Source organism: Erpetoichthys calabaricus, chromosome 3 (assembly GCF_900747795.2).
Source record: "Erpetoichthys calabaricus chromosome 3, fErpCal1.3, whole genome shotgun sequence".
NCBI classification, from domain to species: domain Eukaryota; kingdom Metazoa; phylum Chordata; class Cladistia; order Polypteriformes; family Polypteridae; genus Erpetoichthys; species Erpetoichthys calabaricus.
This window is the reverse complement of record NC_041396.2, coordinates 234,517,023-234,542,736: the sequence shown is the minus strand read 5'-3', so window position 1 is coordinate 234,542,736 and position 25,714 is coordinate 234,517,023. Positions and strand designations below refer to the sequence as shown.

The 25,714-nt window shown below is 36.6% G+C and overlaps 2 protein-coding genes across 2 annotated transcripts in view; one reads left to right on the top strand and one right to left on the bottom strand.

The window, feature by feature from the left end:
- The window catches only part of map3k5 (mitogen-activated protein kinase kinase kinase 5), a 179,915-nt gene extending 164,297 nt beyond the window's left edge, over positions 1 to 15,618 (top strand). Inside the window, exons 27-30 of the mRNA XM_028797905.2 lie at positions 7,758 to 7,870; positions 8,128 to 8,228; positions 10,250 to 10,326; positions 12,158 to 15,618. Of these exons, the coding sequence (XP_028653738.1) occupies positions 7,758 to 7,870; positions 8,128 to 8,228; positions 10,250 to 10,326; positions 12,158 to 12,218 (352 nt within the window). The 3' untranslated portion in view covers positions 12,219 to 15,618. The remainder of the gene's footprint in view (positions 1 to 7,757; positions 7,871 to 8,127; positions 8,229 to 10,249; positions 10,327 to 12,157) is intronic.
- Positions 15,619 to 24,275: 8,657 nt separating this feature from the next.
- On the bottom strand, positions 24,276 to 25,324 carry LOC114649432 (trace amine-associated receptor 13c-like). Its single transcript, XM_028798922.2, has one exon. It carries the CDS (start codon positions 25,322 to 25,324, stop codon positions 24,296 to 24,298), a length of 1,029 nt encoding a protein of 342 aa, XP_028654755.2. The 3' UTR covers positions 24,276 to 24,295.
- Between the last annotated feature and the right edge of the window lie 390 nt (positions 25,325 to 25,714).

Here is a 25,714-nt window from a genome sequence, read left to right as displayed (position 1 = left end):
ATAAATGAATATAGTAGATAGGACTTTTAATAATGAAAGCAAAGCATTGGGCTTTCCAAGTGGTCATTTTGTGTACTGCTAAAAATAACCTACTGGGATAGGCAGGGAAAAAATCACATTCAAATATTATTAGTAGAACTTCACTAAACCTGAGCCATACCATGCTTTTTTTGAAAACCTATCAAGAGGCAATATTAAACATCAGTTGACTTTTCCAATTTGTTCCTAAAGGATTCAGCAATATTAGGGAAGTTGTTTTAATGTTGTGGCTGATCGGTATACAGTATATTAACCTAAGCATTATATTGGTCTAATTATATAAACAATTGAAAATGTTAGTATTTAGCTTAAATGTCCACTTTGTACATATCTGTATAGGTTCAGATTTTAAGAGTTATGCATTACTATATATATAGTACACTCAAAAATAATGTAAACTTTTGTTTTGTACCTTCAGAATGCAATGACATTGTGTGTTTTTATTCATGACAGATACACCAAACTGTTAGTTGATAAACAGTTTGAAACAAGTTTACTGACATCTTAGAATCAGTTGTCTCAGTCTTAATTGCACAATGTGCAAAGTTTGATTTACTCTGGTTTTGTCTTAAGACTAAATAAAGTTCTCAGCCTTATTTGAAAAAGTAAATAAAGTGTTTTTTTTTAATATTCCTTTTTTTTTAAAGCTGACCCTTTTTAAACCCTTAACTCTACATATCTACTATACACATTAATAGAGCAAAACATCAGTTGAGGGAAAAATAATCCCTAAGCATCTACAACATAAGCAGCCATGATGCATACATGAAATTATTTATTAACAACAGCTTATTGTGTATATATATATATATATATATATATATATTTATATATATATATATATATATATATATATATATATATATATATATATATATTATACTGTATATACAGTAAAACCTTGGTTATCCATCAGGGGTCGGGACTGAGGCCATGATGGATAATAGAAAAGATGGGTAAAAGAATAGTTACTTTAAAAATAATACACAGTAGATACGTTTACCGAATAGTCGTATTTATTTACAAAAAAAAGTATATTAACAAAATATAATATAGTAATAACAAAATGAATTCATTTATGTAATATTGTAATGACCAGCGTAATAAACAAGTACAACTCAGAGGTACTGGAGTTTTCTACGTTTCATTGGGAGTCTGTAACAAACAGTGCCCTGTCTTATACTCCATTATCTGTGTTACAAAGCAAATCTCCAAAACAATAAAAGAAAGCTTTCCCTACCAATAATTATCTCTTGTTACTCACGTTCTGTCTCTTGCTATACAGCAAACACTCCTACTTATTGTTATCTGACTCCCTATTCAAAACTTCCTTTCGCCGCACCTTCCTTTTTTCCTAACTTCTGCTGTCCTTGGGATTAATAAAGTATCTATCTATCTATCTATCTATCTATCTATAGATGCTTCGTCAGGAACATTTGAACCGATCTCTCTTTTGGGCTCCTAAAAAAACAAAAATGATGTTTTATGATGGATTTTGTGCCATTTGTATTAATTCATCTCTGCTTTTCAATATTCCCATATTTTTTTGTTGAACAGTTTGTTTGTTTTTTTTAAAACTGCATGTTTTTCTCGCTCCTGGTACAAAGTAGCCCTACCCGTTGATTCTGTCAGAAAAAAAGATAAAAGTAAAAAAGTTTCAGTTATCTCGCGGAAGACACACGTTTTATTAATGACACATCATTATCTAAGTCTGTAACAACCTCCCAAATTGCCGATCATGATCCTCCAAAAAATGCCCTGAACAGCATAAGCCATCAGGTCGACCTGTCATCCAGCTTGAAGTGGAAAAGGTGTTTGAATTTAGATTTGATTTTACTCTTGATCCACATGACCGATCGCGCTGATTTTTTCAAAAAATGTGTTAAATGCTTGTATCAAAACATGTGCAAAGTATTGTGTAATTTGGTTTTATATTTTTAAAGTTATTAATATTTTTTTATTTTAACTGCTCCAGTTACTAATGGTCCACATTTAAATCTATAATAAATCGCGATTGAATTAATGGTGACGCTTAATAACCTTTAGTATTTGAAACAGGGTGTTTTGATGTACCATCTTTCCTTTTTAAATCGTAATTATCTTCTTTTATCTGCTCAGAAAGCAAAAAAATACTTTCGGGAGCATTTGTGTTTTCTATTCTTAATTAAGCATATTTTGGAATAACTGATCAGTTTTTAACAGCTGGGTGTCGTTTATGTATAAGTACATAAGTGTCTCTGAACGTCCTGATCGTTTTGATGGTCCGTGGTGAGCAGAAAACAATTCATTAAAGTAGCGGCACTTCAGCAAAAACTCGCAAGTGATAATGCATGTTGAGACGGCTTTATGAGCGCTCATTTCCCGGTGGAGCGCCCCCTAGATGGTTCTATTTTTTTTTCTAGCGGCACTTCATCAAAAACTCGCAAGAGATAATACATGTTGGGACGTGTTTATAAAGCGCTCAGCGCCTGGTGTAGCACCCGCTAGATGGTTCAATTTTTTCCGTTACCGTTGTACTATACTGTACATGATTTTAATATTTAATCCGTTTTAGAATATTACGTGATATGTGTAATGAGTGGATATTTTTGCCTGTTGATTTTAAATGTCTCTTATTTTTACTGCTTTGTTTTACAGAAGCAATTTGTTTTTACATAATGGTCGTGCACGAATATTTTTTTTATTTTATTTTAATAATAAATATAAGTCACTATATGAAATATAAACTGATAGTTTTGATATGCAGAGAAATGGATTTCAGGTATGAAGAGCCTTGCTTGGACATCGAGAAATGGAGCTTTTTCACCTATAAATAATATTCATTATATATATATATAACAAACGTGATTTTTTCCGTTAGCATCTTATTAAATAGAGATGGGCGTGTTAATCTTGCTATCCGGAAGTGAATGAAATGACCGCTGCTGCGAGTTTTCAAGCACACTGGATGAAGACCTGCGAAAACTTGGAAGCTTCACTGATCTTTGACATCATATATAAGGTAAGATTATTCACATTTTGTGCTTTCTGTACATTGCTTAAGTGTTTTTTTTTTGGTACATATTTAACTTGTGCAAGTAATGTATTATATAATTAAGATACATTGTGATGTGAACTAATTAATCAATTAATTGTCCTTTCATTCTTTTACTTAACCTGCTTCCTATGGTCTCATTAATAACAGTGCACTGTTTAAAAATGCAGAAATATATGCATTTGAAGCATACAGTAAAGCTATAACAAAATCCAATACTAATCAATTTTTCTATCCAGCCACCTTCCTAACCGACTTATATAGGACAGGGGACAGCTGAAGCCTATGCCAGTCCTTCACAGGGTGAATGAACACACACAGGCACACTCTCTCTTCCTCACACACACACACACACACACATCAGGGCCAGTTTAGTGTTACCCACCCACCTAACCTGCATGTGTTTAGACTGTGGGAGTAAATCCACATGAACATGGAGAGAACATGCAAACTCTGTGCAGGGCACTTGGGACATAAACCTTGGTCTCCTTGTTATGAGGCAGGAGCAGCACCACTGAGTCACTCTGCCATCTGATGATATTCATTATAGAAAAATGAATTCTCTAATTAAATCGCTTAGTGGTTCTGTGGAATTGCAGGTAATAAAGCCTTACAGAAAAGGCATATGAAAATATTTAAATAATTCAGTTAAATATGAAAAAGCTTCTGATATAAATCTTGAGCATAGAAACAAAAGTTTTTTTTTCTTTTTCTTTCTATAGTTAAACAAAATATGCATTTAATTTGAGGATTCTACTTAATTGTAATTCATGCTTTTCCACGCTAACATATTTTGTGCAGTTTCTTTAATCCTTCTGGATGGCATGATTGTTCAGCTCGGTGCCACAGTGGCAGTGCAGAGACCAGAATTCTCATCACAGGTCCTCCCTGCGTGGAGGCTGCATGTTCTCCCTGTGTTTCCCCAGGTGCTTCTCCCCCACAATCCAAAGACATGCAGGTTAGGTGTATTTGCCAATACTAGACTGGCCCTGGTGTGTGTGTGTGTGTGTGTGTGTGTGTGCATGTGTGTGTGTGTGTGTGAACTGAATAGATGCTGTTCCTGCCTCTAGTCCTTGCTTGCTGGGATAGGCTCCTGCTACCTGCAACCTTGTCCTGATTTAGAAAGTGGATGGTTAAATGGATGGATGACATGATTGCTTTGTGAGAGTTACTGTATACAGCAATGGGGTCTGTCAAATTCAGATAAACAATCAATGAAGTAACCCACAAGAATACAAAATCTTAGTTAGACCTGAAGCCTTTCAATACAAAACAACTACTGAAAATGTAGTGAGTACAAACAACATAACAAGTATGTTAATGAGTTAACGTATTAGAATACAAACTTTAAAGATGACAGGTTCATTCCGAACTAACAACATACGACTGTAAAATCATGAAATTCAGAGGTCAGACAATGTAAAGATGATCCTCTGATTAGAGAGCATGCTGGCCTTGTAGAAGAGCAGGGCCAAGATGGGCTCATTCTGTACACTTTTTAATGAAAGAGAGAAATCGATCTTTAAACCAAATCACATTTTTTACAATACATTAAGAAAAATGTTTAGATGTTACATTGTACAAGTCAAAATGACTGTGATTGTAAACTTGGATAAGCAGGTTCTGTAAATGAGTGGATGAACAAATAAAATAATTTAAATTTCACACATTCTTTAATTTGTCAGGAAATGGAAAGAACAGAAAATTAACAATATATCTAATTGATGTTTTCAGATACTGTATTCTTGTGGGAGACACAGCTTCAGAGTTTGGGAACCACAATTTGCACAGGTTAGTAGAATCAACTCAGTATGGCTGTGGTGTCAATGGCAAAGAATAAAACACAAATTAGGGAATCGCCTTTGATTGCACACAAATAAAGATATAATATTTAAGGAATGTAACAATTGTCTCTAATATATTATAAAACCATATATAAATTAATTTTGTGGCATTAGGCCTGTGTTATTGTATTAACAGCAATCAATATTTTAAACAATAATTTGAAATTGTTTTTTCTTTTGGCTTCTAGAAAGTAAACTATGGAGGAGAACTTCTTGGGTCAAAACCAAACAGTAACACAGACTGGAGAGAAAAATCTGTGATCAGCTGAGGAAAGAGATCTCCTGTGAGCAAACATCTAGCTCTCCATGTCAAGAGAATCATCTTCTGTACGAGAGCGAATCCCTCAAAGAAAGAGTGTGGAGGACAGTTAGAGACCCCCCTTCTACATCAGAAAAGCAGCACCCCCAGAAACAACACCATAAAGGGCAGTGTGATAATGGAGAAGTGCCACCACATCATGGCATCGGGCCCAATAGTACAAGAGATGGTGAAGAAAGCTTGAGGCAGCTGCCCTGAAGGAGGGGAGATGGCAGAGAAGTTTCAGATCACTCAGTCTGACAAGAATAAAATATGAAGGCAGAAACACAAACGTGGAGTACTTCAGAATCACAAGCTGTCAACTGAATGTATGGATTTAACATTTGGTCAGAGTTTGTTACTGTTATTTTGAAAATGTTTATTTCACTGATTCATTATTGCATTTTGAATGAAATACTGTTTTGTTTAATAAAAAAACTACACTGACATTTATAGTTGTAATATTCTGTTCAATAAAAATATTTTTTCCTGAATTGTGTTTTTGTATTATTTTTTCTCTCTTATTCACTTTTTTGCATTTAAAACTATTTAGTCTTAGTCCCAGTGGAGTGCTACATACATAAAGCAGTCACACTGGTCGTGTGGTGGGGCCTTAGAGAGGAGCAGAAACAACTCGAGACACAAATCAGAATTGTGTTAGGCCACTGACACTTTACTGTTCGTTAATAAGAAAACCTTCATACCTTGTTAGCAATCAATCGTTATTGCTAGGATTCCTTATATTAATTTTTACTTTTTATAAAGCTCACATTAAGTTACTAGGCCTTTGATTTCCTACTTTTCACATAAAACTACAATATTGTTAATCATTATTAATGTTTTTGTAGTGACCTAATCCTCCTGACAAATTTCTCTTTCCTGAAATTGCATCTTCCCGCAAGCCTCAGAGGGGAAGCAAAATTTACCTTTAGAACAAATTGAAATTACTTAAGCAACAACATTTTTAAAAAGCAGAAATACACCAATTCTGTCAAATCAGCCCTGTCTTTGTGAGACTTCAGGATGTTTGCAGGTGTGCCCTTCGATCACAAAAATGCACAAATACAACATAGAATTTACCAGCAAAACACACTGACTTTTAAAATTTGAAAGCCTCAGATCTCAGCTCATGTATCAGACATCAAGACCTGAACAACAATCCATCAGGATTAGAGCTCGGCCTAACAGTCCACCTCATCTTATCTTGGCAGTGAAGAGAAAAGGAAAGAAGGAGAGGATGCAGGAATGACATTAATGATTCAGTATAAAATTTAAATATGTCTGTATAGTTTAAAAAATTCACATCTATCTGTTTATTAAAACGGTAGTGTATCCAGCATGAAGTATTATGGTGCTATAGCCTTTCAACAAACAATGTGCTAAAACCAGGAACCTACTAAGGTTAAGATTAATGGTCAAAACGAATATAAACAGAAAAATATTTTAAAAACAATCACCTTTTTGTGTTACAAAATTACCCTTTTTTTGGCATGTTACTTAAAAGCCTGACTTGTGTTACAAAAAGGCCCTACAAGTTACAAATGTTCCCTGTGCTGTGGTACAAATGTGCCTTAAAGTTACAAAATGTCCCTACTAGAGTTACAAATGTTCCCTGTAGGTTACAAATGGGCTATTTAGTAGTTACAAAAAGGCCCTAACATCTATCTATCTATCTATCTATCTATCTATCTATCTATCTATCTATCTATCTATCACAAGCTGCCTGCACAGCACTATATATTAACAAAACATAATATAACGAAATTTTAAAAGAAAATGACAATGCAGAAAAATTAATACAGAATAACATTACCGTCAGTGGTTTCAACACATTTTTAAATTTTGTCTGCATCACGTTTTATATCGTTCAATGTTGTTCTTCCTACTCCGTAAATTGAAGTAATACTTTGAAGTGCTTTTGCCATTTCACAAACATTTAATAATTTTTATTTTTCGTGACAATTCCAACACCACACACATATGTTTACTGGCCATAACAATGTATAGTAGCTTAATTATAACAAAAGAGAAAAGGTACAAAACACTGTTAAAGCTGAAGGTATGTAACTTACACTTTAGTTTCAAAATGCTGGTGCTGGGGAAAAACACGACGTGTTGGCAAAAGGAAGAGTTGTTCCAATGTTCAGAACTCACAGTGTATTGTGCAGCAGTAGACACAGTCATGACGTTGGCGTGTGCAATGCTTTTTTTTTTTTTTTTTTTCACTGACGGTTAATAGAGACTGACAGTTAATCGAGTGACATATAATCAAGGTTTTACTGTATGTATGTATAAAAATGTATGGTTATTAAATTAATTGTAATTCATTTTCTTTAAAGCCATCTCAAATAAATACATGTCGGTGTATGTTTTCATTCTGAAATAGTGCTCCTAGTTATAAGCAAAATAGAATAATTGATTAATTAGTCCTGAGCCTTCAGCTAATGAACATAAATATCTAATAAAAGTATATGTTATCTGTATGTAAACTGGTTATAAAGTTTTTTATTAAACCCTAATTTTTACCTGTGCTATCTTTAAGATTGCTGGAGGAGCTTCTTGAAAAGGAGAAGGAGTATCAAAATTTTCTTCATCAGGTCATTGAAGAGCGAGATCAAGAAATTAAACTTCTAAGAATTAAATCACAGCCCATAAGTAAGAGCTTTATTGTATAATTTCTGTCTCTAGGCAAATAGTTCAATTTCCATTCTAATTAATTCAATTAATTTTGCTTGCACATTTTTGTATTAGGTCGTAAAGTAAAGACCAAATGAAAAATTGTGATATTAAAGTTTTTCCTTCACTTTGTGTCTAGCTAAAAGAATACACAATGCTGTGCTTAATTGTTTGCTGTATTAACTCAGCTAAAAAATTACAGATTTTTTAAAATTGTTTTTTAATTTTTCATACAGATGTGCCTGCTGTTTCACAGCAACATTGGTTGCGCTCTGGAGATCCAGAACTTATAAAATGGCTGCAAGAGCACAATGCAGATCAGGACACAATAGATCGGGTGAGGATTCCTGCACTTTGTTTTATTTGTGCTTGCATAATAAAATATTGTTTTCCACAATTCACATAATTATGTATGTGTACTATTAGTAAAGATGTAGAATTACACCAAATAAATCTATATTAAAATAAATTGTGTTTAGACAATGGTATACATTGTAAGTAATCCATACATGTTATATTAGATTTGGCATTTTAGAACAAAAATTAACAGGTACAGCTTTCCATTAAAACAAAATAGTGGTGAAGCAACATAATTTGGGAACTTTTTATTTTTATATTTATTATTTTGATCCCATGATACAAATAATTACCTCCATGATATATTGCCTGTTGGTTGCAGCTGAAACAATATTACTCATGTCTATCATTTTACTTTGTAAAGCAAACAGCAAACATCTATTTCCTTCTTTCACTACCTGGGTAGGGAACAAGGAAAGAATCAAACCTGGACAGATCACAGTCAATTACAAAGATCCAGCATGTAGCCACATACACCAGACAATTTACAGAAAGAAATTAACTAAACACGTGCATATTTAGAATGTGGCAGTCAGAGTACCCTAAGAAAACACTTGAGGATATGAAAAGAGTATACAGACTCCACACGAATTGTAATTGAGTTGGTAAACAGACCTGGGTTAGTGGAGATCTGAGACAGCAGCACTATCCGGGGACATCTTCAAAAATTAAATAAAACTAACAAATGTAAATAAAAGCAATTACAGGTAAGCTTTACATTGTGTATTTAGGATATCTTTATAGGTTGTGAACAAACAATTGAAAATTCATTAAAGTCAATGGTGGTGGATCAAAAATGACCCAAAGCATGCAAGGTTCAAATAATAGCATTTACTGAAATATAGTACACATTGACTTCATTTAATTCTATAAAACAAAACAGCTTGACATTGGATCCAGCAATATTAACAAATAGTTTTTTTTCTTTTTCTGGCATTTCTGAAAGTGGAATAAGCATATATATGCTTCCACTACAGATACAGTATTATATTTATCATGCTTCTGAACCCTATATCTTCTGATTCAAGAGCCAAATTTATGTCTTGAGAATTTGGTAAGGTCTTGAGCTCAGTTTGTGCCAAAACACTCATTGATCCAGGCACTGCCGCCTACTACACTTCAAAGCGGTGGACTTAAATGTAAACCAAACAACTAAGGGAAAACAAATTAAACATTAACAATAAAAATTTCTTTCAAAATTTGCCCTCACCACTCACACAATTCATCATTGTTTTTCGGGATGTCGCTATTAAGTTCTATTCTTTATGCTAGTTTCCTCTTTAATGTTGTGAAGCTCAAACCTTCGGTACTATTTTCTAGCACACTGCCCACTAGCTTGTTACTTTGCAGGGTCTTTATTTAGATTTATTTGTTTATTTCACCTTATTTCTCAAAAGTTGAATTGGTAGATTTCATAAAATTCTCATAGCAGCTTTGCAGTGTTAGCACCTAAGGTTCCAAGAGACAGTGTGAACAAGACATTAAGTTCAATAATATTCAATAATATTCAATTCAATAAGGAGACCTGGGTTCGCTTCACGGGTCCTCCCTGCGTGGAGTTTGCATGTTCTCCCTGTGTCTGCATGGGTTTCCTCCGGGCGCTCCGGTTTCCTCCCACAGTCCAAAGACATGCAGGTTAGGTGAATTGGCGATTCTAAATTGTCCCTGGTGTGTGCTTGGTGTGTGGGTGTGTGTTTGTATGTGTGCCCTGCGGTGGGCTGGCACCCTGCCCGGGGTTTGTTTCCTGCCTTATGCCCTGTGTTGGCTGGGATTGGCTCCAGCAGACCCCCATGACCCTGTGTTAGGATATAGCGGGTTGGATAATGGATGGATGGATGGATGGATATTGATAAGCAAGCTTATGGTAGTCATTTTAGACTTGTGAAATGACTATCCTTCAGGAAATGTACTGTAAGTGTTTAATAGCAAAATAGCACAGAAATATTTTGTTTTATTTTAACCATTTAAACATCTTGTAATTGATGTATTGGGTTTTCCTAGTTTTTGGCAGAAGATTACACTTTGACTGATATTCTTCATCATGTTACAAGAGATGACCTCAAAGGTTTACATTTAAGGTATTTAACCCTTTAGTTTGGTTATTTTACTTTTTGTTCTGACTGTCATGCTCTAATCAAACAATAGGCTCATTGATGAGGCTATTTAAAGGGTAGTTTAAATTATTTAAAATAAAATGATTCTGTCTTTCAGACATACTGTAGAGGACATCTCATCTGTGAATGTTCACAATAGACATAAATATTGACTTGAAGGTTATTATCTATTCTATCAGCTGCCTTCTGCTTCATGCAGAAAGTGGGCGTAGCATTAAATTACTTATGATTCCTAATGTACATTTACAGTAATGGTAGAAAATGTACCAATTGATTTCCAATGTTCAGTAACTGAATTAAAAGATTAAAGGTCAAATAGTTGGTAATAGTTGTTACAAATATAAAATTAAAGAGTCTGAGTGTGAGGAATAAGAATTTCGGTTTTCTGGCAATTCCTACACAACAGATATCTGAATGTCTTTTAGAATATGTAATTTGGTCCAAATCAAAATATGAATTCCTCACTAATGACTCAACCTGGTGTCTTATGTTTTAAAGTCTGACATGATAGTAAAAGCCTTTGTAAAGCATTTCTATGAATGAAGAGCAGCAGGCAGTCTAAAAGGGACCTTTCTTTGACATCCCTGTAGACATTTTGCTTTAACAAGACTGCCCATTGTTTTGTGCCTTTCTGTCACTTATTTTTTGCAACTATATTACAGTAATCCCTCCTCCATCGCGGGGGTTGCGTTCCAGAGCCACCCGCGAAATAAGAAAATCCGCGAAGTAGAAACCATATGTTTGTATGGTTATTTTTATATTGTCATGCTTGGGTCACAGATTTGCGCAGAAACACAGGAGGTTGTAGAGAGACAGGAACGTTATTCAAACACTGCAAACAAACATTTGTCTCTTTTTCAAAAGTTTAAACTGTGCTCCATGACAAGACAGAGATGACAGTTCCGTCTCACAATTAAAAGAATGCAAACATATCTTCCTCTTCAAAGGAGTGCGCATCAGAGAGAGAGACTGTCATAAAGACAGAGGAAAGCAAACAAATCAATAGTGCTGTTTGGCTTTTAAGTATGCGAAGCACCGCAGCACAAAGCTGTTGAAGGCGGCTGCTCACACCCCCTCCGTCAGGAGCAGAGAAAGAGAGAGAGAGAGATAGAGAGAGACAGGGAAAAACAAACAATCGAAAATCAATACGTGCCCTTCGAGCTTTTAAGTATGCGAAGCACCATGCAGCATGTCGCTTCAGGAAGCAGCTGCACAGAAGGTAGCAATGTGAAGATAATCTTTCAGCATTTTTAGACGAGCGTCCGTATCGTCTAGGTGTGCGAACAGCCCCCCTGCTCAATCCCCCTACGTCAGGATCAGAGAAAGTCAGCACAAGAGAGAGAGAGAGAAAAGTAAGTTGGGTAGCTTCTCAGCCTTCTGCCAATAGCGTCCCTTGTATGAAATCAACTGGGCAAACCAACTGAGGAAGCATGTACCAGAAATTAAAAGACCCATTGTCCGCAGAAATCCGCGAACCAGCAAAAAATCCGTGATATATATTTAAATATGCTTACATATAAAATCCGCGATAGAGTGAAGCCGCGAAAGGCGAAGCGCGATATAGCGAGGGATTACTGTACTTCAAGAACTTAGTAATGTGTCAAATACCTACTGCAGATAAAATGTTATGCCATACATTGTGCATTCCAGCCTTGTGCCTACTTTGCCTGCCCACAACCAAAAGCGGGTATGTGTGCCAAAAGGGAGGGCTACCTGGTTTTACTTTACGTTTTACCTGGTATCTCAATAGTGTTTTCATCCACTTTGAAATGTTTCTGTTGTCTTTCTTTTTCAGAGGTGGAGTACTGTGCAAGTTGTGGAGGACAATTCTTGACTTTAGAAAGAAGCCTTTGTGACATGTATTTCTATGGAAATGTGAATTATAATTCTATCGAAACTAAGATAGTATTCTCTTAAAGAGATGGCACTTTATTTCTTGATGTTCTTTATTCTGTAAATATATGATGTGTCAAACTGTTGTTATAAATGTAGATAATCCAATATATTAATATTAAATATTTTGTCATTTCTTCTTTTTAATAGAGAAACCTATTAGATACAAAATTATATTGCTGGCAGGCAATGTGAAGAACACGATGTGTGCTTTTGTAATAGTAGCCTATTGCTTTTATACATACTAGACAGCACTGTTTTGGGGTGTCATTCAGAAATGATCATGGAGAAAAATCTGTTGTTAAGAAGACTGCTTTATGTCAGAAAAATGTTGCTGACACTCTTGAAATAAGCAGTAATTCTCAAACTGGGTCTGAACATACTGCTGATCTTAATTTTGCAAAATTTTACTTTTTTCGCAGAATATCAGTCATTAAATATTAGATGGCTGTTATATTGTTAATTGATTTTTTAAATTTTTGCTGAAGCAATGACTTCAGTAAGAGCCGTAATAACAACTCAGCATAAGTTGTGAATTGGGCTTATGAGTATTAATTTTCAGCCTGCTCATACACACCAATTAGGGGTAAATGACCTAAATATTCTGATCTTTATTCCCATCTCAGCTATCCGCAGTAAACAACTTCTTGAAAATGAAATGATTAGACAGTTTACTCAACATCATTGACATCAACAGTTTAACTGACACTTTCTTAGTTTACCCAGCTTGGCCAGAACCCCCCAAATCTTTTTCTATCTCTCTCTGCAGGCCCACACATCCTTTCAGAGAGCCACATTCTTCTCATGTCATCCATCACCACGCCCAACCACATCATCTTTTGCACCCACTGAGCCATGACATAGCAATTCTTCACCTAACCATCCTTTGTCTTTTGTTCCACTTGGGGAAATGACCTTTGATTGTATTCACTTCAGCACAGCTCCTATTGACTCTACATTAAGCCGTAGATCAGGGGTGTTCAACTCCGGTCCTGGAGGGCCGCAGTGGCTGCAGGTTTTCATTCTAACCCTTTTCCTAATCAGCGAGCAGTTTTCACTGCTAATTAACTCCTTTTCCCTTCATTTTAATATCCCTGTTTTTAAAGATTCTGTCCTCTGAATTGATTTGTTTCTTCATTAAATGGCAGCCAAACAGAAATGAGACATGAAACAAGCCAAAAGATGACCAGCTAAATCGGGGCTTCAAACTCAAGCCAATTTCACTCCAATCACTTTCTTAATGAGAAGCTAATTCTTGCTGCTAATTAAGCCCGATATTTAATTCCATGGCTTGTTGCTGCTCTCATTCTGCCACAGCAGACATTTCCAAAACTGTTGATTTTCTGTTTTTTCTAAGAACACCATTACAATGTTTTAGTGACCTGAGCAGGTTTAACTTACTAAGACCTCCACCTCACTTTATTTCAGATACTGTGGTTAGCTGGTCATGTGACGGCCCGTTGTGTGACATTATTGTTTGGCTGCTAAAAACAGATCACTAATTAAGAAGATGGTTAGAATAAAAACCTGCAGCCACTGTGGCTCACCAGGACTGGATTTGGACACCCCTGCCTTAGATGAAGTACAATGAGAAGATGCAGAGTGAGAAGAAGGAATCAAAACATGATATATAAGATAACAGAAGAGTCTAGGGAAAGCCTTCCACATTTTAGCAGACAGTTATCATTGAAATGTTCCTCTAGTTTTAAGACCACCTAAGAAGAGCAGTTGGCTCAGAATTTGCTTGCATTCACAATATTTGTCTTTACCTAAAGTGTGGTCATAATGGTTACATTGAAACTGCAGCGCCTTTTAAACTTTAGATGTGTTTCAAACACAATAACTTGTGTGTACAACTTACAGCCACAAATGTTATTTTGAGCATAGATTTTCTTTCCTTTCTCTTGACTGATTCTTTTAGGTTTGAATTTTTGTAAAGTTTATGTCTGGTACAGTACTTACCATGTATTTAAAAAAATATTTAACAGTATTTAAAAACATTAGTTCTGCTGTGTAGTGCATTGAGTCAGAACGATGGTTTCCTTGTTGAACTTTTTGTTTACCTTAACTTAAAGGTCATTTCAGTTTAATGAATTTGATTCACTACGTTATGAATCTGTCAGGTAAAATGCTAAAACTGTCAGGAGGCACAGGTAAATAAAAGTGAATAATGTGAATAATAAAAATGAGGAAATATGAAGAAACCTTTGTCCCATATTGGTTCTGGGGAATTTGTTTATCCTGCTGCCTATAAAATTGATAAAACGATGTTTAACCTGCACATAATGGATTTTGTAGTGATTGTTACCACAATCTTACAGTGTAGAGAAATATATATAGGAGAATGCCATGCTGCCCTCCTCTGTGAAGTGCATGGAGGCCGTTCACAGACTAATCCCAGCATTCCCTATGGTTAATTGTACCCACCAATCACAGTGTCTGGTGCTGCAAGTCATCTGACCAGCTTTACAGCACTGTGAGCCTGAACTGTACAAGCAGGCCTGAAAATGAATGGATGGAGCCTTACAGAAAGGATGCGCTGAGGAGTCTCTGCCGAGCTCTTCTTTATATCCTTTTTGTTTGGGAGAACTGCACACTATTGTGTTCATATTTTTTATTTCCATAAAGAAGCATCTCTAGGTCTAGAGTGTATTTCTGAGAATTAAGAAAATTTATTTTTTAGTAAGTAATACAGGACACAGCGCAGTTCAATTTGTTTTTAATTCATTGTTAGTCACTGGCAAGGTCTTTATCATTGGTGAAGATGAAATATTGAACATTGTTTTTGTAGTGTCTTCAGTGTGATATTGGCAAGTACTTGATTTTGCTTTACTGTTATTTTAGCCTTTAAATCAGACATTTCAGTTTGGAACATCTTACAGATTGCATCTTTGTTGTTCCAAACAATAATGTGTATATGAACTGCAAAATTATAAATTTTGTACAGCATCCTTGACATTAGTAACTACATAATATCCAAAGGGTTTAGTCTTGCTATTGTGTCTACAAAGTTTGGATGTTCTTTTTCACATTTGTCTTTGTACTCTATTTTTATTTGCATTGACCAGACATGTATATATTGTAGAACATTTTTATAATAAAAAAATTAAATTGTTTGTATGCAAAATTCAATATTATGTAAAGTTGTCCTAAAAATGCAGCTTGCATTGTTCTACAGTTTTATGTTTAAAAAATACAAAATTGTATTATGCTTGCTCAGTTATTTCTAACATTTTATTCACCTCTGGGCAGCCTTATTTTTATGTCGCATTTTTGTTACCAAGTATTTCATAAATATTGCCCCTGTATAATATACTACAGACAATTCTCTGTAATACTTGTATGCCAATAAACAATGAGTTACTTATGGGAGTGCTTCTGGGTTTCATTTGACACATCAAAAATCTGTGGTTTCTAGCTTTAAAAATTTGAATGGCCATTTTGAGACACAATAAAACATGTTCCATCTGTTTCTGCATCTGTGTTTTTATACATTATTTTTCTTCAGATTTTTTGAGGATATTAAATAGTTTTGTTCTCTTGATTGTTTTTGACTGTGACCTTACTCAGAAATGCTTGACAAGGAAAATGTTACGCATAATATGTTATTTTAGAAAACACATTCCTTTAATGCAACTAGAACTCTCTTAGATTATGTATCCAGTAGGGGGCACCACCAAACGCCAGCCCCAATAATACCCAACACAGTCACAGGTTCAAATAATGGGTTTTTACTCCACCAAATTTGTTATATAATTAAGCACAGCCAATAATCACACAAAACAATTAAACTTCTCTCTTCCACGTCCAGTTGAGTGTCACCTGCTGCCTCCCAACTCTGACTTGCTGAGGTGAGGTGGAGTGTCTCCTTTTATCTCAAACATTGGAGTACATCCGGTGCTAGGAAATGGTCCATTGGTATCACTTGCGAGTCTGGTGGAAGCCCCATGAATTTGGGATTGTAAACCCTTGCAGCAACCACTGGTAGCACCCAAGGAACCCAACAGGGCTGTACTCCAGGACTCCAGTTCCCAGCATGCCCTGTGGGTATCTGATTGGGTACCGAAGACCGGGTATTCTGCAGTCTTGCTTATTGGGGAGAGAATATCCACCAGACAACATCTCCTAGCCGGGTAAGTGTCCCTGCTTAACCCTGGCTGGGATATCAGTCCATGTGTACCATCTATTACAACTATTACTAGGACAAAGCTAAATATTATTCACGTTTTATGTCTATTGTAATTTTTGGAAAGGATCCCAAAACCACCTGGTGAGTTTTATGGTTCACATTATCCCACCTCAGTCTGTGAAGATGTGGTGATGTTGTGCTCACTAACTGGTTTCAGCATATGGCTAGTATGCAAATGTCTAAACTGTAGGTGAACCAGTGTAACTCTGCAAACTATTTTTAACACTGATTTTGTTTATTGCAATGTTTACTTTTTTGTGTAAAATCAATTCACACATACACAGATGAAATTATAGCACTTATAGTTTGGGCTGATGATGGTTTTGTTGCTTGTATGCTTTGATCTTTAAAAAAACAAACTGGTGAATATTAAAGAAGTTGATTATTCTCAAATCAGCTTTACCGAATTCAGGCCTACAAAGTCCTGCGGTTTTTCCCAGTAGCTTTAGGCACAAAATAGGAACTAATCCCGAACATGAAACAAGTCCTCTCTCCCAGTCTGTTGATGCACTTTTTGTGGTACTTCAGAAAATACTTAATGACAGCTTAAGAATTTAAAAGATACTGTATGTCTAACCTTACACACAGAATTATAGCTCAGATATAGCTTTTTCATGTTTGTACTTTTGGCCTATTTTTCATTCTCTTTGCATTAATGGCCTATAATCTGTTTCCAAATTTTTAATAACATGTATACGTTTTGAATAGATTTTCAAAAACGTTTCATTTCATTCAATTCAAAGAATTGGTTAAATTTAATATACAGTATATCAGTATCTTGGTTTTTCCTGTATCTACAGTGTTCACTAGATGTCCTTGGCACACTGTGCTAAATCTACTGCTCATTTAAATTTTACCCCACTTAGTTTCATCTAAAATCTAAGAGAAAAACAGAAAGATTAAGTCAAACATTAGAATGTTCTGTGCTGTATGAAAGTTGGAAACTTTTGTTTAAAGGAACCTGTCCAAATGTTCGAATACTCCATCATTATGTATGGTTGAAACTATTCTGTCTATTAACAATGAAGACATGGGCTGTCACATAAAATCGCTGTACTTTTAGGCTTAGGATTTTATATATAGAGAGTCTATCTACTGTATATATATATACATTGTAAGAAGGACGTATATATAGTGCCCGATCCGACACAGAGTCACAAGGGATGCACGGGTAAAATAAAATAACTGTTTATTTATCTTCAGCTGGAGGGCACGTCTTCCCCGTAATCCCTCCAGCCACAACACAGTCCCAAGCACAGTATACAAATATACCAAGCACTTTCTTCCTCTTGGCACCACCACTCCTCCACAGCTTTGTCCTCCTTCCACACGACTCCTTTTATTGGGTACCCAGAAGTGCTCCAGGTGGTTGATTGGTGACAGCCGGCTGCACTTCTGGGTAAAGCAAAACCAGTGCCCAAAAGGGGCCACCCCCTGGCGGTGCCTGCGGAACCCCACAGAGCTGCACAGAACTCCAACCCCCATGAACCCTGGGGGAGACAGAGGCACCACTGCAACCCAGGGAGGCTGCCATCTAGCGTCCAGGGGGTGATACTGGGCTTTCCACCCTTGTACCCCTGACAGATGTGGTGAAGGGGTGTCCCAGCCAGGCATGGGCCCCGGCCATCTGTCACAACATATACATGTTTCTTCTTAACTTCATCACAATCTGCCTAGTAGGTCTTGCCCTCCAAGCATATTGTCAAACATGATTATGGTTAAGCATATTGTAAGTTTGTAGTCTGGATCCATCACCTTAAAGCAAGCATCCTCAATTGGTGAGAGATGATTTTCTAATTTTAGGATTTTGTCAGTAGGCCTAAGTAATGTCTGAGGCATAGCTTATTGTGAAGTGCCCTATAGATTAGCATGTAGTTAATTCTGGAGTGCAAGTGATAGCAAATGGAGTAGTACATCTTGGCAGAGGGATTAATCAATTTGAAAGTGTCAGTGAGATTCAAATCTTTAAAAAATGTGCATGAACAGCAGGTGAGTATGGACTATGTGGGGCAGTGGGACGTGTGATTTATAAAGTAAAGAGTTCATGAATGCATTTTCACCCATTCCACAGCAAACTCATAGTTCATACATTGCAACAGGTTCTTAGAAGTAAATTGCAAGAAACCCACATAAGGCTTTGGTTATTATTTGACTATGAGTCCTAAAGTTTGGTTTGTAAACAAAGACATGCTTTCTAGAAGACAAAGAAACAGAGGTGGCCACAAAACAAGTGCCTGTTACAGAGTCTTGTAACACCCTCATTTTAGTTTCTAGAATAAATCCAGTATCTGCCATTTTATGCAAAATGATAATCAAGCATGTTGCATTTTCTGGAATTCAGACCCGGGCCCCTCATATTCCAAGAGATTATTGACAGGTTAGGTAGCACTGGAAGAAGATGTAAAAAGGCTGAGAAATTAAAGTGACGTATAAAGGGCAAACAACCTGTTCCCAACCCAGCCCTCATATAACCTAAACAGCCTCATCATCCAAGTCTTACTGTTTTCATTAAAAACTCTGAGGACATAAATCAACAGCCAAGCACAAAAAGTCTGTAAGTGAGACTCGCTCTCACACTATCTCAACAATATGATCAAAAATATAACGTGCTGTTTGTCATGCCAATGGGTGTTATGTTCTCAAATTTTTATTTATTTCACTAGTATGCATGTCATGCTCCTGTCCTTCACTGACTTTTCCTCTTGACCAAAAATGTTCACAGAGCTCCCTCTAACCACTATTACATGATGCCATCCTCCTCTTCTCTTTCTAGAAGCCTCTTTTCTTTCAGTAGCCTCTTCTTGCCTTCTAGCAGCATTTCTACAAAGGTCAGGCTGAAGAAGAGCTTCAGACAGTTGCGCACTCAAGTCCAAAAATGTGATGCCGTCTTCCAAGGAAGTCTCCTTTTATATCATCTGGACTGGGAGGAGCAGGGCTTCTCAGGATACATTACTATCAGTGGGTGGTTTCTTGATGCTGTAAGGGGAAAAGATAGGACTGTTGGTGACAGCACCCCCTCTCATTCAGGGGTGGTACCACATGCCTAAGGTGAGCCTGGAAGGCAACCCTCTTGAGAAAATGTATGACTAATATATATATGTATCTTTATATATAATACACTACCATGGCTATTCGTTTGTCTGTCCAGGACTTTAAATCACCTGTAGCTCATAAACTGTTTGATCTATTGACCTGAAATTTGGTACACATATACTACGTGATGTCTACTTGACCTCCAAGATTATTCCTCTTTTTATTTCTATTTTATTTTATTGTAGAATCAACTCTCGGCAGCGGCCAGGAGGGCGGCTGTGCGCCACATGCATACAGGTGCCGTTCTCATCCCTACTACCTTTGCCGTCACTTCCCCTAACTCTTAAATCCTTCTTGAGGCAGAGTGAAAACTTAAGTGCCAGATAAAGTGAAAAATTAAGGAAAAACGTACTAAGTAATTACAACACAAACACTGACTTAATCAGTTTTAACGCGAAAAAAGAGAAGAAGCGGGCCACAAGGGTGGAAAAAAGAAGAGCTGCTCAGGAAGCAGCAAGTGCATCAACCTTTGAGCAAACGAATGCTAAACGTACAGAGAAAGAGTATGAAAACTATGAATGCTCAAGTCAAGTGTATTCACTGCACGTTATCATGCAGTGCGCCGTTACTGGTGTATATATATATTTGAGGTGAAGGTCTGTGATATGGTTTGCACATTTGTAGCTGGAAATCCACAAAGGGAGCAAATGAATTACATATCTTCCATCCATCCATCTATCCATCCATCCTCTTCCGCTTATCCGAGATTGGGGTCAGCAGCTTCAGTAGAGATGCCCAGATTTCCCTCTCCCCGGCCTCTTCTACTAGCTCTTCCGGGGGGAATCCCGAGGCGTTCTAAGGCCAGCCCAGAGACATAGTCATCACGTATCTTAAAAGTTTTTTTATTCCTTATCTTTTGATTACTATCAGGAATCACCATTAGAGGAACATGATTAGACTTACAAGAATCCAAGGCAATATACAGGAAATAAAGAGGAGAGGATAGGTGGATTTGGGGGGGTTGATGACGTGGGGTTTGGAGGGTGTTGGTCATAAAGTCTTATTTACGATTTGCATGTTCTACTGGATAGCTACGTTTCACATGAAAAACACTTGCCACACATATACATGAACATCACAATGCAGTCAGAAGGAAGGACCCACAGAACATGTAAGTTCAACCACAGACATATTTAAATGGAATTCAGTGCAAATAAAATTCAAGACTAATACTAAAAGTGCAAGAGAACTGGCTGGCTGTAAAGAGCCTGGATGCATACCCATGCTTTAAGAACGTTAAGAACTTTAAGTTCATGTAAGAATGAAAAATAGTGAAATTTGACTCAGATATTTTGATGATAGTTTCTTAAGACAAAATGATATATGCAGACTTGGAGGAGTGCACTTATTTTATACGTAAAGACTGAACGGCACCATATTCTTAGTTGGAGCAATCAGAACTATATCACAGAAGTTAAGAACAAATAGACAAGGTTCGATAGGAAAAGCAGTTTTATGGAGTAATAAGGAAGACCCTGAAGCATATGCAAGGACGAAAATAAAATTTGTCATATTGGATAATTTATTCAAACTCATTTTGTAGGTAGTTGAGGTCACATTTAGCACTTTACAATCAGCATGCAACAGGATTGGTCTTATAAACTGAAGACAAATCATAATCACTGATTTGTAACAATTTTTTAAAGTTTTGATATATTTCAATTAATGATGGTTGCTCTTTTGTGGTACCATTTTTTTCTATAAAGATCTTGTCTATATTATGATATGCCAAATTTGGTAACTTTTAATGCAAGAAATTAATTGTTGCTCTCTATGCCAGTAGCTACTGTTTTGTGCAGAGTACCCTTTCCTTCATTGAATAAGAAAGTTGTACTGTGTTATTCTGAAATGATTTATTTCCCTTAAGTATGTTTTAGAATTTTTTTCTTTTTTTTTGCATTGAAAATAGTTTGTTCTAGCCTTTTGTTAAGACACAAAAGAATAAAGTTAATACTACTGTTATTTGTTAGCTATGCAACACCAGAATTGAACAAAACAATGAAGGAACACTTATTAACTTTAAAAATGATCTACTTGAGGTTCATTTCTTTTTTTTCATTTATGTCTTAGACTATTAGTAACTAAAAAGCATATCATTTTTGGTATAAATTGTCCTTAATTTAAAACTTGTCAAATGCTTTTGTTTGCAATAAAAGGAGAATATTTGATGTATGTCAGCTGGTGTGGAGTGGCGCAGTGGGTAGCACTGCTGCCTCAGAGTTAGGAGACCTGGGTTCGCTTCCCGGGTCCTCCCTGCGTGAAGTTTGCATGTTCTCCCCGTGTCTGCGTGGGTTTCCTCCAGGTGCTCCGGTTTCCTCCCACAGTCCAAAGACGTGCAGGTTAGGTGGATTGGCGATTCTAAATTGGCCCTAGTGTGTGCTTGGTGTGTGTCCTGCGGTGGGTTGGCACCCTGCCCAGGATTGGTTCCTGCCTTGTGCCCTGTGTTGGCTGGGATTGGCTCCCTGTGTTCGGATTCAGCGGGTTGGAAAATGGATGGATATTCATTTCTTTTTATTTTGCCCGGTGCTGCATTGACATCGTGCACCAGAAGGTGTGAGCTTATTCAGTGTGAGTAATAGCACATAGGTGGCCGGTTGCTGTGTGGTTTAACACGCTTGACTTGGTGGCGATCATCGCACATTAACTGTACAAGGCATGCACGGGGGCCACTGAGATAAAAAGAGTGTTCTTTGCTCACCTTGCAGAGGAACTTCGTCATCACTTCTTACAAGAAAAGGTGAAGGATAAAGCAAAAGAGGATGCAACATCGACAAGCTTCTGTTCCAATACCACCGCTTCCCCAGCCCCTTCAGTGTAATAGTAACACAGCGCAGAGAGAAGTGTGTACATTGCAACAGGTTCACATTTCGTAAACGTAGAAAGGACGGTCCTTGGGTGTATGGGAACTGTTAACATTTGAATCTGATGATTGCATATAGTGCGGAACTGACCTCTCTGTACTATTCTTTTCTCTGCATGTCCTGGAGTACAAAAGAAACAGCACCATAAGCAACATGTGGGAACTGGCAAGATCGGGGGGGAAAAAAAAGTGGTCACTGATTACAAGCGCAAGAAGGCATGCGAATGAATATGAATAGTGTTGCATCCGTGCCGTAATGTTTTCCAAAATGTACTATACAGGTCATAAAATGAATAATCCTAAATATCATATATACCTATGTCTTTGTTTTTTGTCAGTGTGTCTTTGACATCATGGACCATAAGGTGCATACTAATTCAGCGTCAGCAGGAACACTCAATAAAACTGAATAAACAAAATTAAAGTGGCGGTGAGAAGTGACGAAGAAGGCAGATTCACCAGCGTTTGTGTGTCAGCTTTTATCCCTCCAGATCAGAGAATGTTCAGTTCCATTGTCTCAAAACACACTCACATCTACAGTTATTCCTAGTTTCAAATAAAAACTAACAGCGTCAGATCCCTGGGTGGGGGGTCGGTAGTATGTATTGTGATCGCGAAAAAAATGCTAACTTTTACTATAAATGTACACCGGCTGTTACAGACACAAACCAGATGTATATGTTTATTGTACAGGGTGGGCCACAAGTTTCCATACATAGGAAAATAAACATTTTTTATGAAAAAATATTTGTATTTATATAATATGCTCTACGTGACTGCCATTGTTTTGAAAACACATTTCAATACATGTCCGCCACTGCTGATGAACACGTATTAGCACAGCTGGAGTTATGCTTGTAATGGCGTTGGTGATACGTTGCCCCCTAAGATGATTTATGTTTCGTATCTTTTCCTGATACACCATGGCCTTCAAATGCCCCCAAAGATAAATGTCAAGTGGGGTGAGATCTGGGGATCTGGGAGGCCATTCCACAGGACCACGGTGACCAATCCAAGCATCGGGAAATTGCTGATCTAACCATTGAAGCACGTGAATACCATTATTTTCCTATGTATGGAAACTTATGGCCCACCCTGTATAATATTAACAATAAGAGCAGCTCACTACTGAAAACAGTAAATACAGGAGGCAGTTAGGATCGAACTACTTGACTGACACATTTACAGGACAAAAGACGCTGACGGAGACGTGTGAAGGGATTTAAGGTGTGCCGGATTTACGAGTTTTTTCGTAGGCCTTGGGTGATTCTAGTGTTAAGCCTGTTTCAGCAGTTATATAAACGAAAAGATTTACTGGTAATGCTTACCAGTTCTATTTTTGAACATAATGTGGATATATTTAAAACTTACTCAAATCTATAACACTCCAGACATACTTCAGCAGTAAGACTGCTTGTCTTGAAATGTCTCTGACTTAACACATTTAGCAAAACAAGGAACAAATTGTCTTAAAAGTAATAATGACCGTAGTGTAGCTGAGTCAGAGTCCTCTGGGGAAATAACATCTTCACTTGTTTTTCAGAAAGTGATGGTCTGTCTCCACCTAGCAAAGGTGGTGCAGGTTTTTTAAATAAACCCATAAGGGCTCCTACTATTGTACATTGGCTAGATGTAATTGCCATTCCTAAAAAAATATGTATTTCTGTTTTGAAAGATTTATGTGTTTATTGTAGGAAGCCAGCATCAATATGACAACCATAGTTCAATGTATCATATATAGGTATTCATTTAATCATATATACTTCTCGTAGTTCTTTCTATGAAAAGATTTCCTAAATCATTTCAGCCATAACAGAGATTTTTATGAAACTGAAAAAAATTCACAACAGATGCAAATGTAAAATATGAATATGGTTAGAAATATTCAGACATTTTTATTAAGAGTCTACAAACAAATTTATCAGAGAAGAGGCGGGAGCAAATATCTCACATGTAACAATAAGCTTTAAAGATTTTTGGAACCAGGGATAAAAGAATGCATAAATAACAGGGTTCAAGCTAGAATTAAAATAAGCCAGCCATACAAGAACATTCTTTACTACAGCAGGCGCAGAAATGTTTAGAAATGAGTCTATGAGGTAGCAGATATAATACGGTACCCAGCAAAAGACAAAAACAGCCATTACAATTCCTAATGTTTTAGCTGCTTTTCTTTCTGATTTTGTAGAAATATTTTTTTTAATTCCTACCATGCAGTTTTGATTTTGCTCCATTGACCTGATCGCTCTTGCATGTCTTCTTGCTACTATGAAAATATTTAAATACAGAGAAATCATCAGAGAATAAGGCATAATAAATGTGACTAACAAATCAATTATTACAAAATTAGCACTGAATATAACAAAGCAGTCATTTCGACAACCCTCATCTCCTCCTAGGGTGCCGATTTCATTCAAATTTAAAATTATTAATGTGTACAACAAAGAGAAGAGCCAGCTAATAGCTGTGAAAACAGAAGCAACATAAACAGTTATTTTAGTTGAATACAGTAAAGGATCGCAAACAGCAAAGTAACGATCAACCGCAATAAAAACCAAATTGCTAATAGATACTGAAGTCAGTGAAAGCCCAATCAAATTATACACAAAGCAAAAGATATCACCAAAATTCCAGCAATTTTCAATGGTCTTGATTGCTAGAAAAGGGAATGAAAAGATCCCTATGAAGAAATCCGCAACAGCAAGAGACAGCACCAAAACGTTACTTGGAGTATGGAGTTGTTTAAAATGAGAAATAGAAATAATGACTATCAGATTTCCAGACACAGTAAGAATCACAAAGCAGGCTGAAAATAAATAAACAAAAACACTAATGGTGGTTATTTGATTTTTTTTTTCGAGAGAAGTACTGCCAGAAGTATTTCCATTCCAAACTGTGGGTTGCGGTTGTAAATAAAAGGCTTCCATTAGGCTGAAATTCTTCAGATTATTTTCTCTGCAGTTGGCAGCCTGATTTATAGAAAGGAGAGTTCACATTGACACTCCCACTGGCGCTCAGTGTGGTGGCTGAACGAAACAAACAACTGTTAACCTTTTGTTGTCAGTTGTCCTTATCTTAATAGATTCACATTCTCTTTCATACACACGCTTATCCTTTCTGTTTACTAACTCACTTATGCAGTTTAGTATTATGGAGAGTGAGAGCCTTTTCCATCAGTAATGGACAAATAATGAGAACTGATTACAAGTGGAGCTTCAGTGCACCACAGAACACTTTCACTTACACATATACACACACACACTCTTACCAAGCAAAGTGTCAGTTAAAATAACATGCATATTTTAGAATCCGGAATA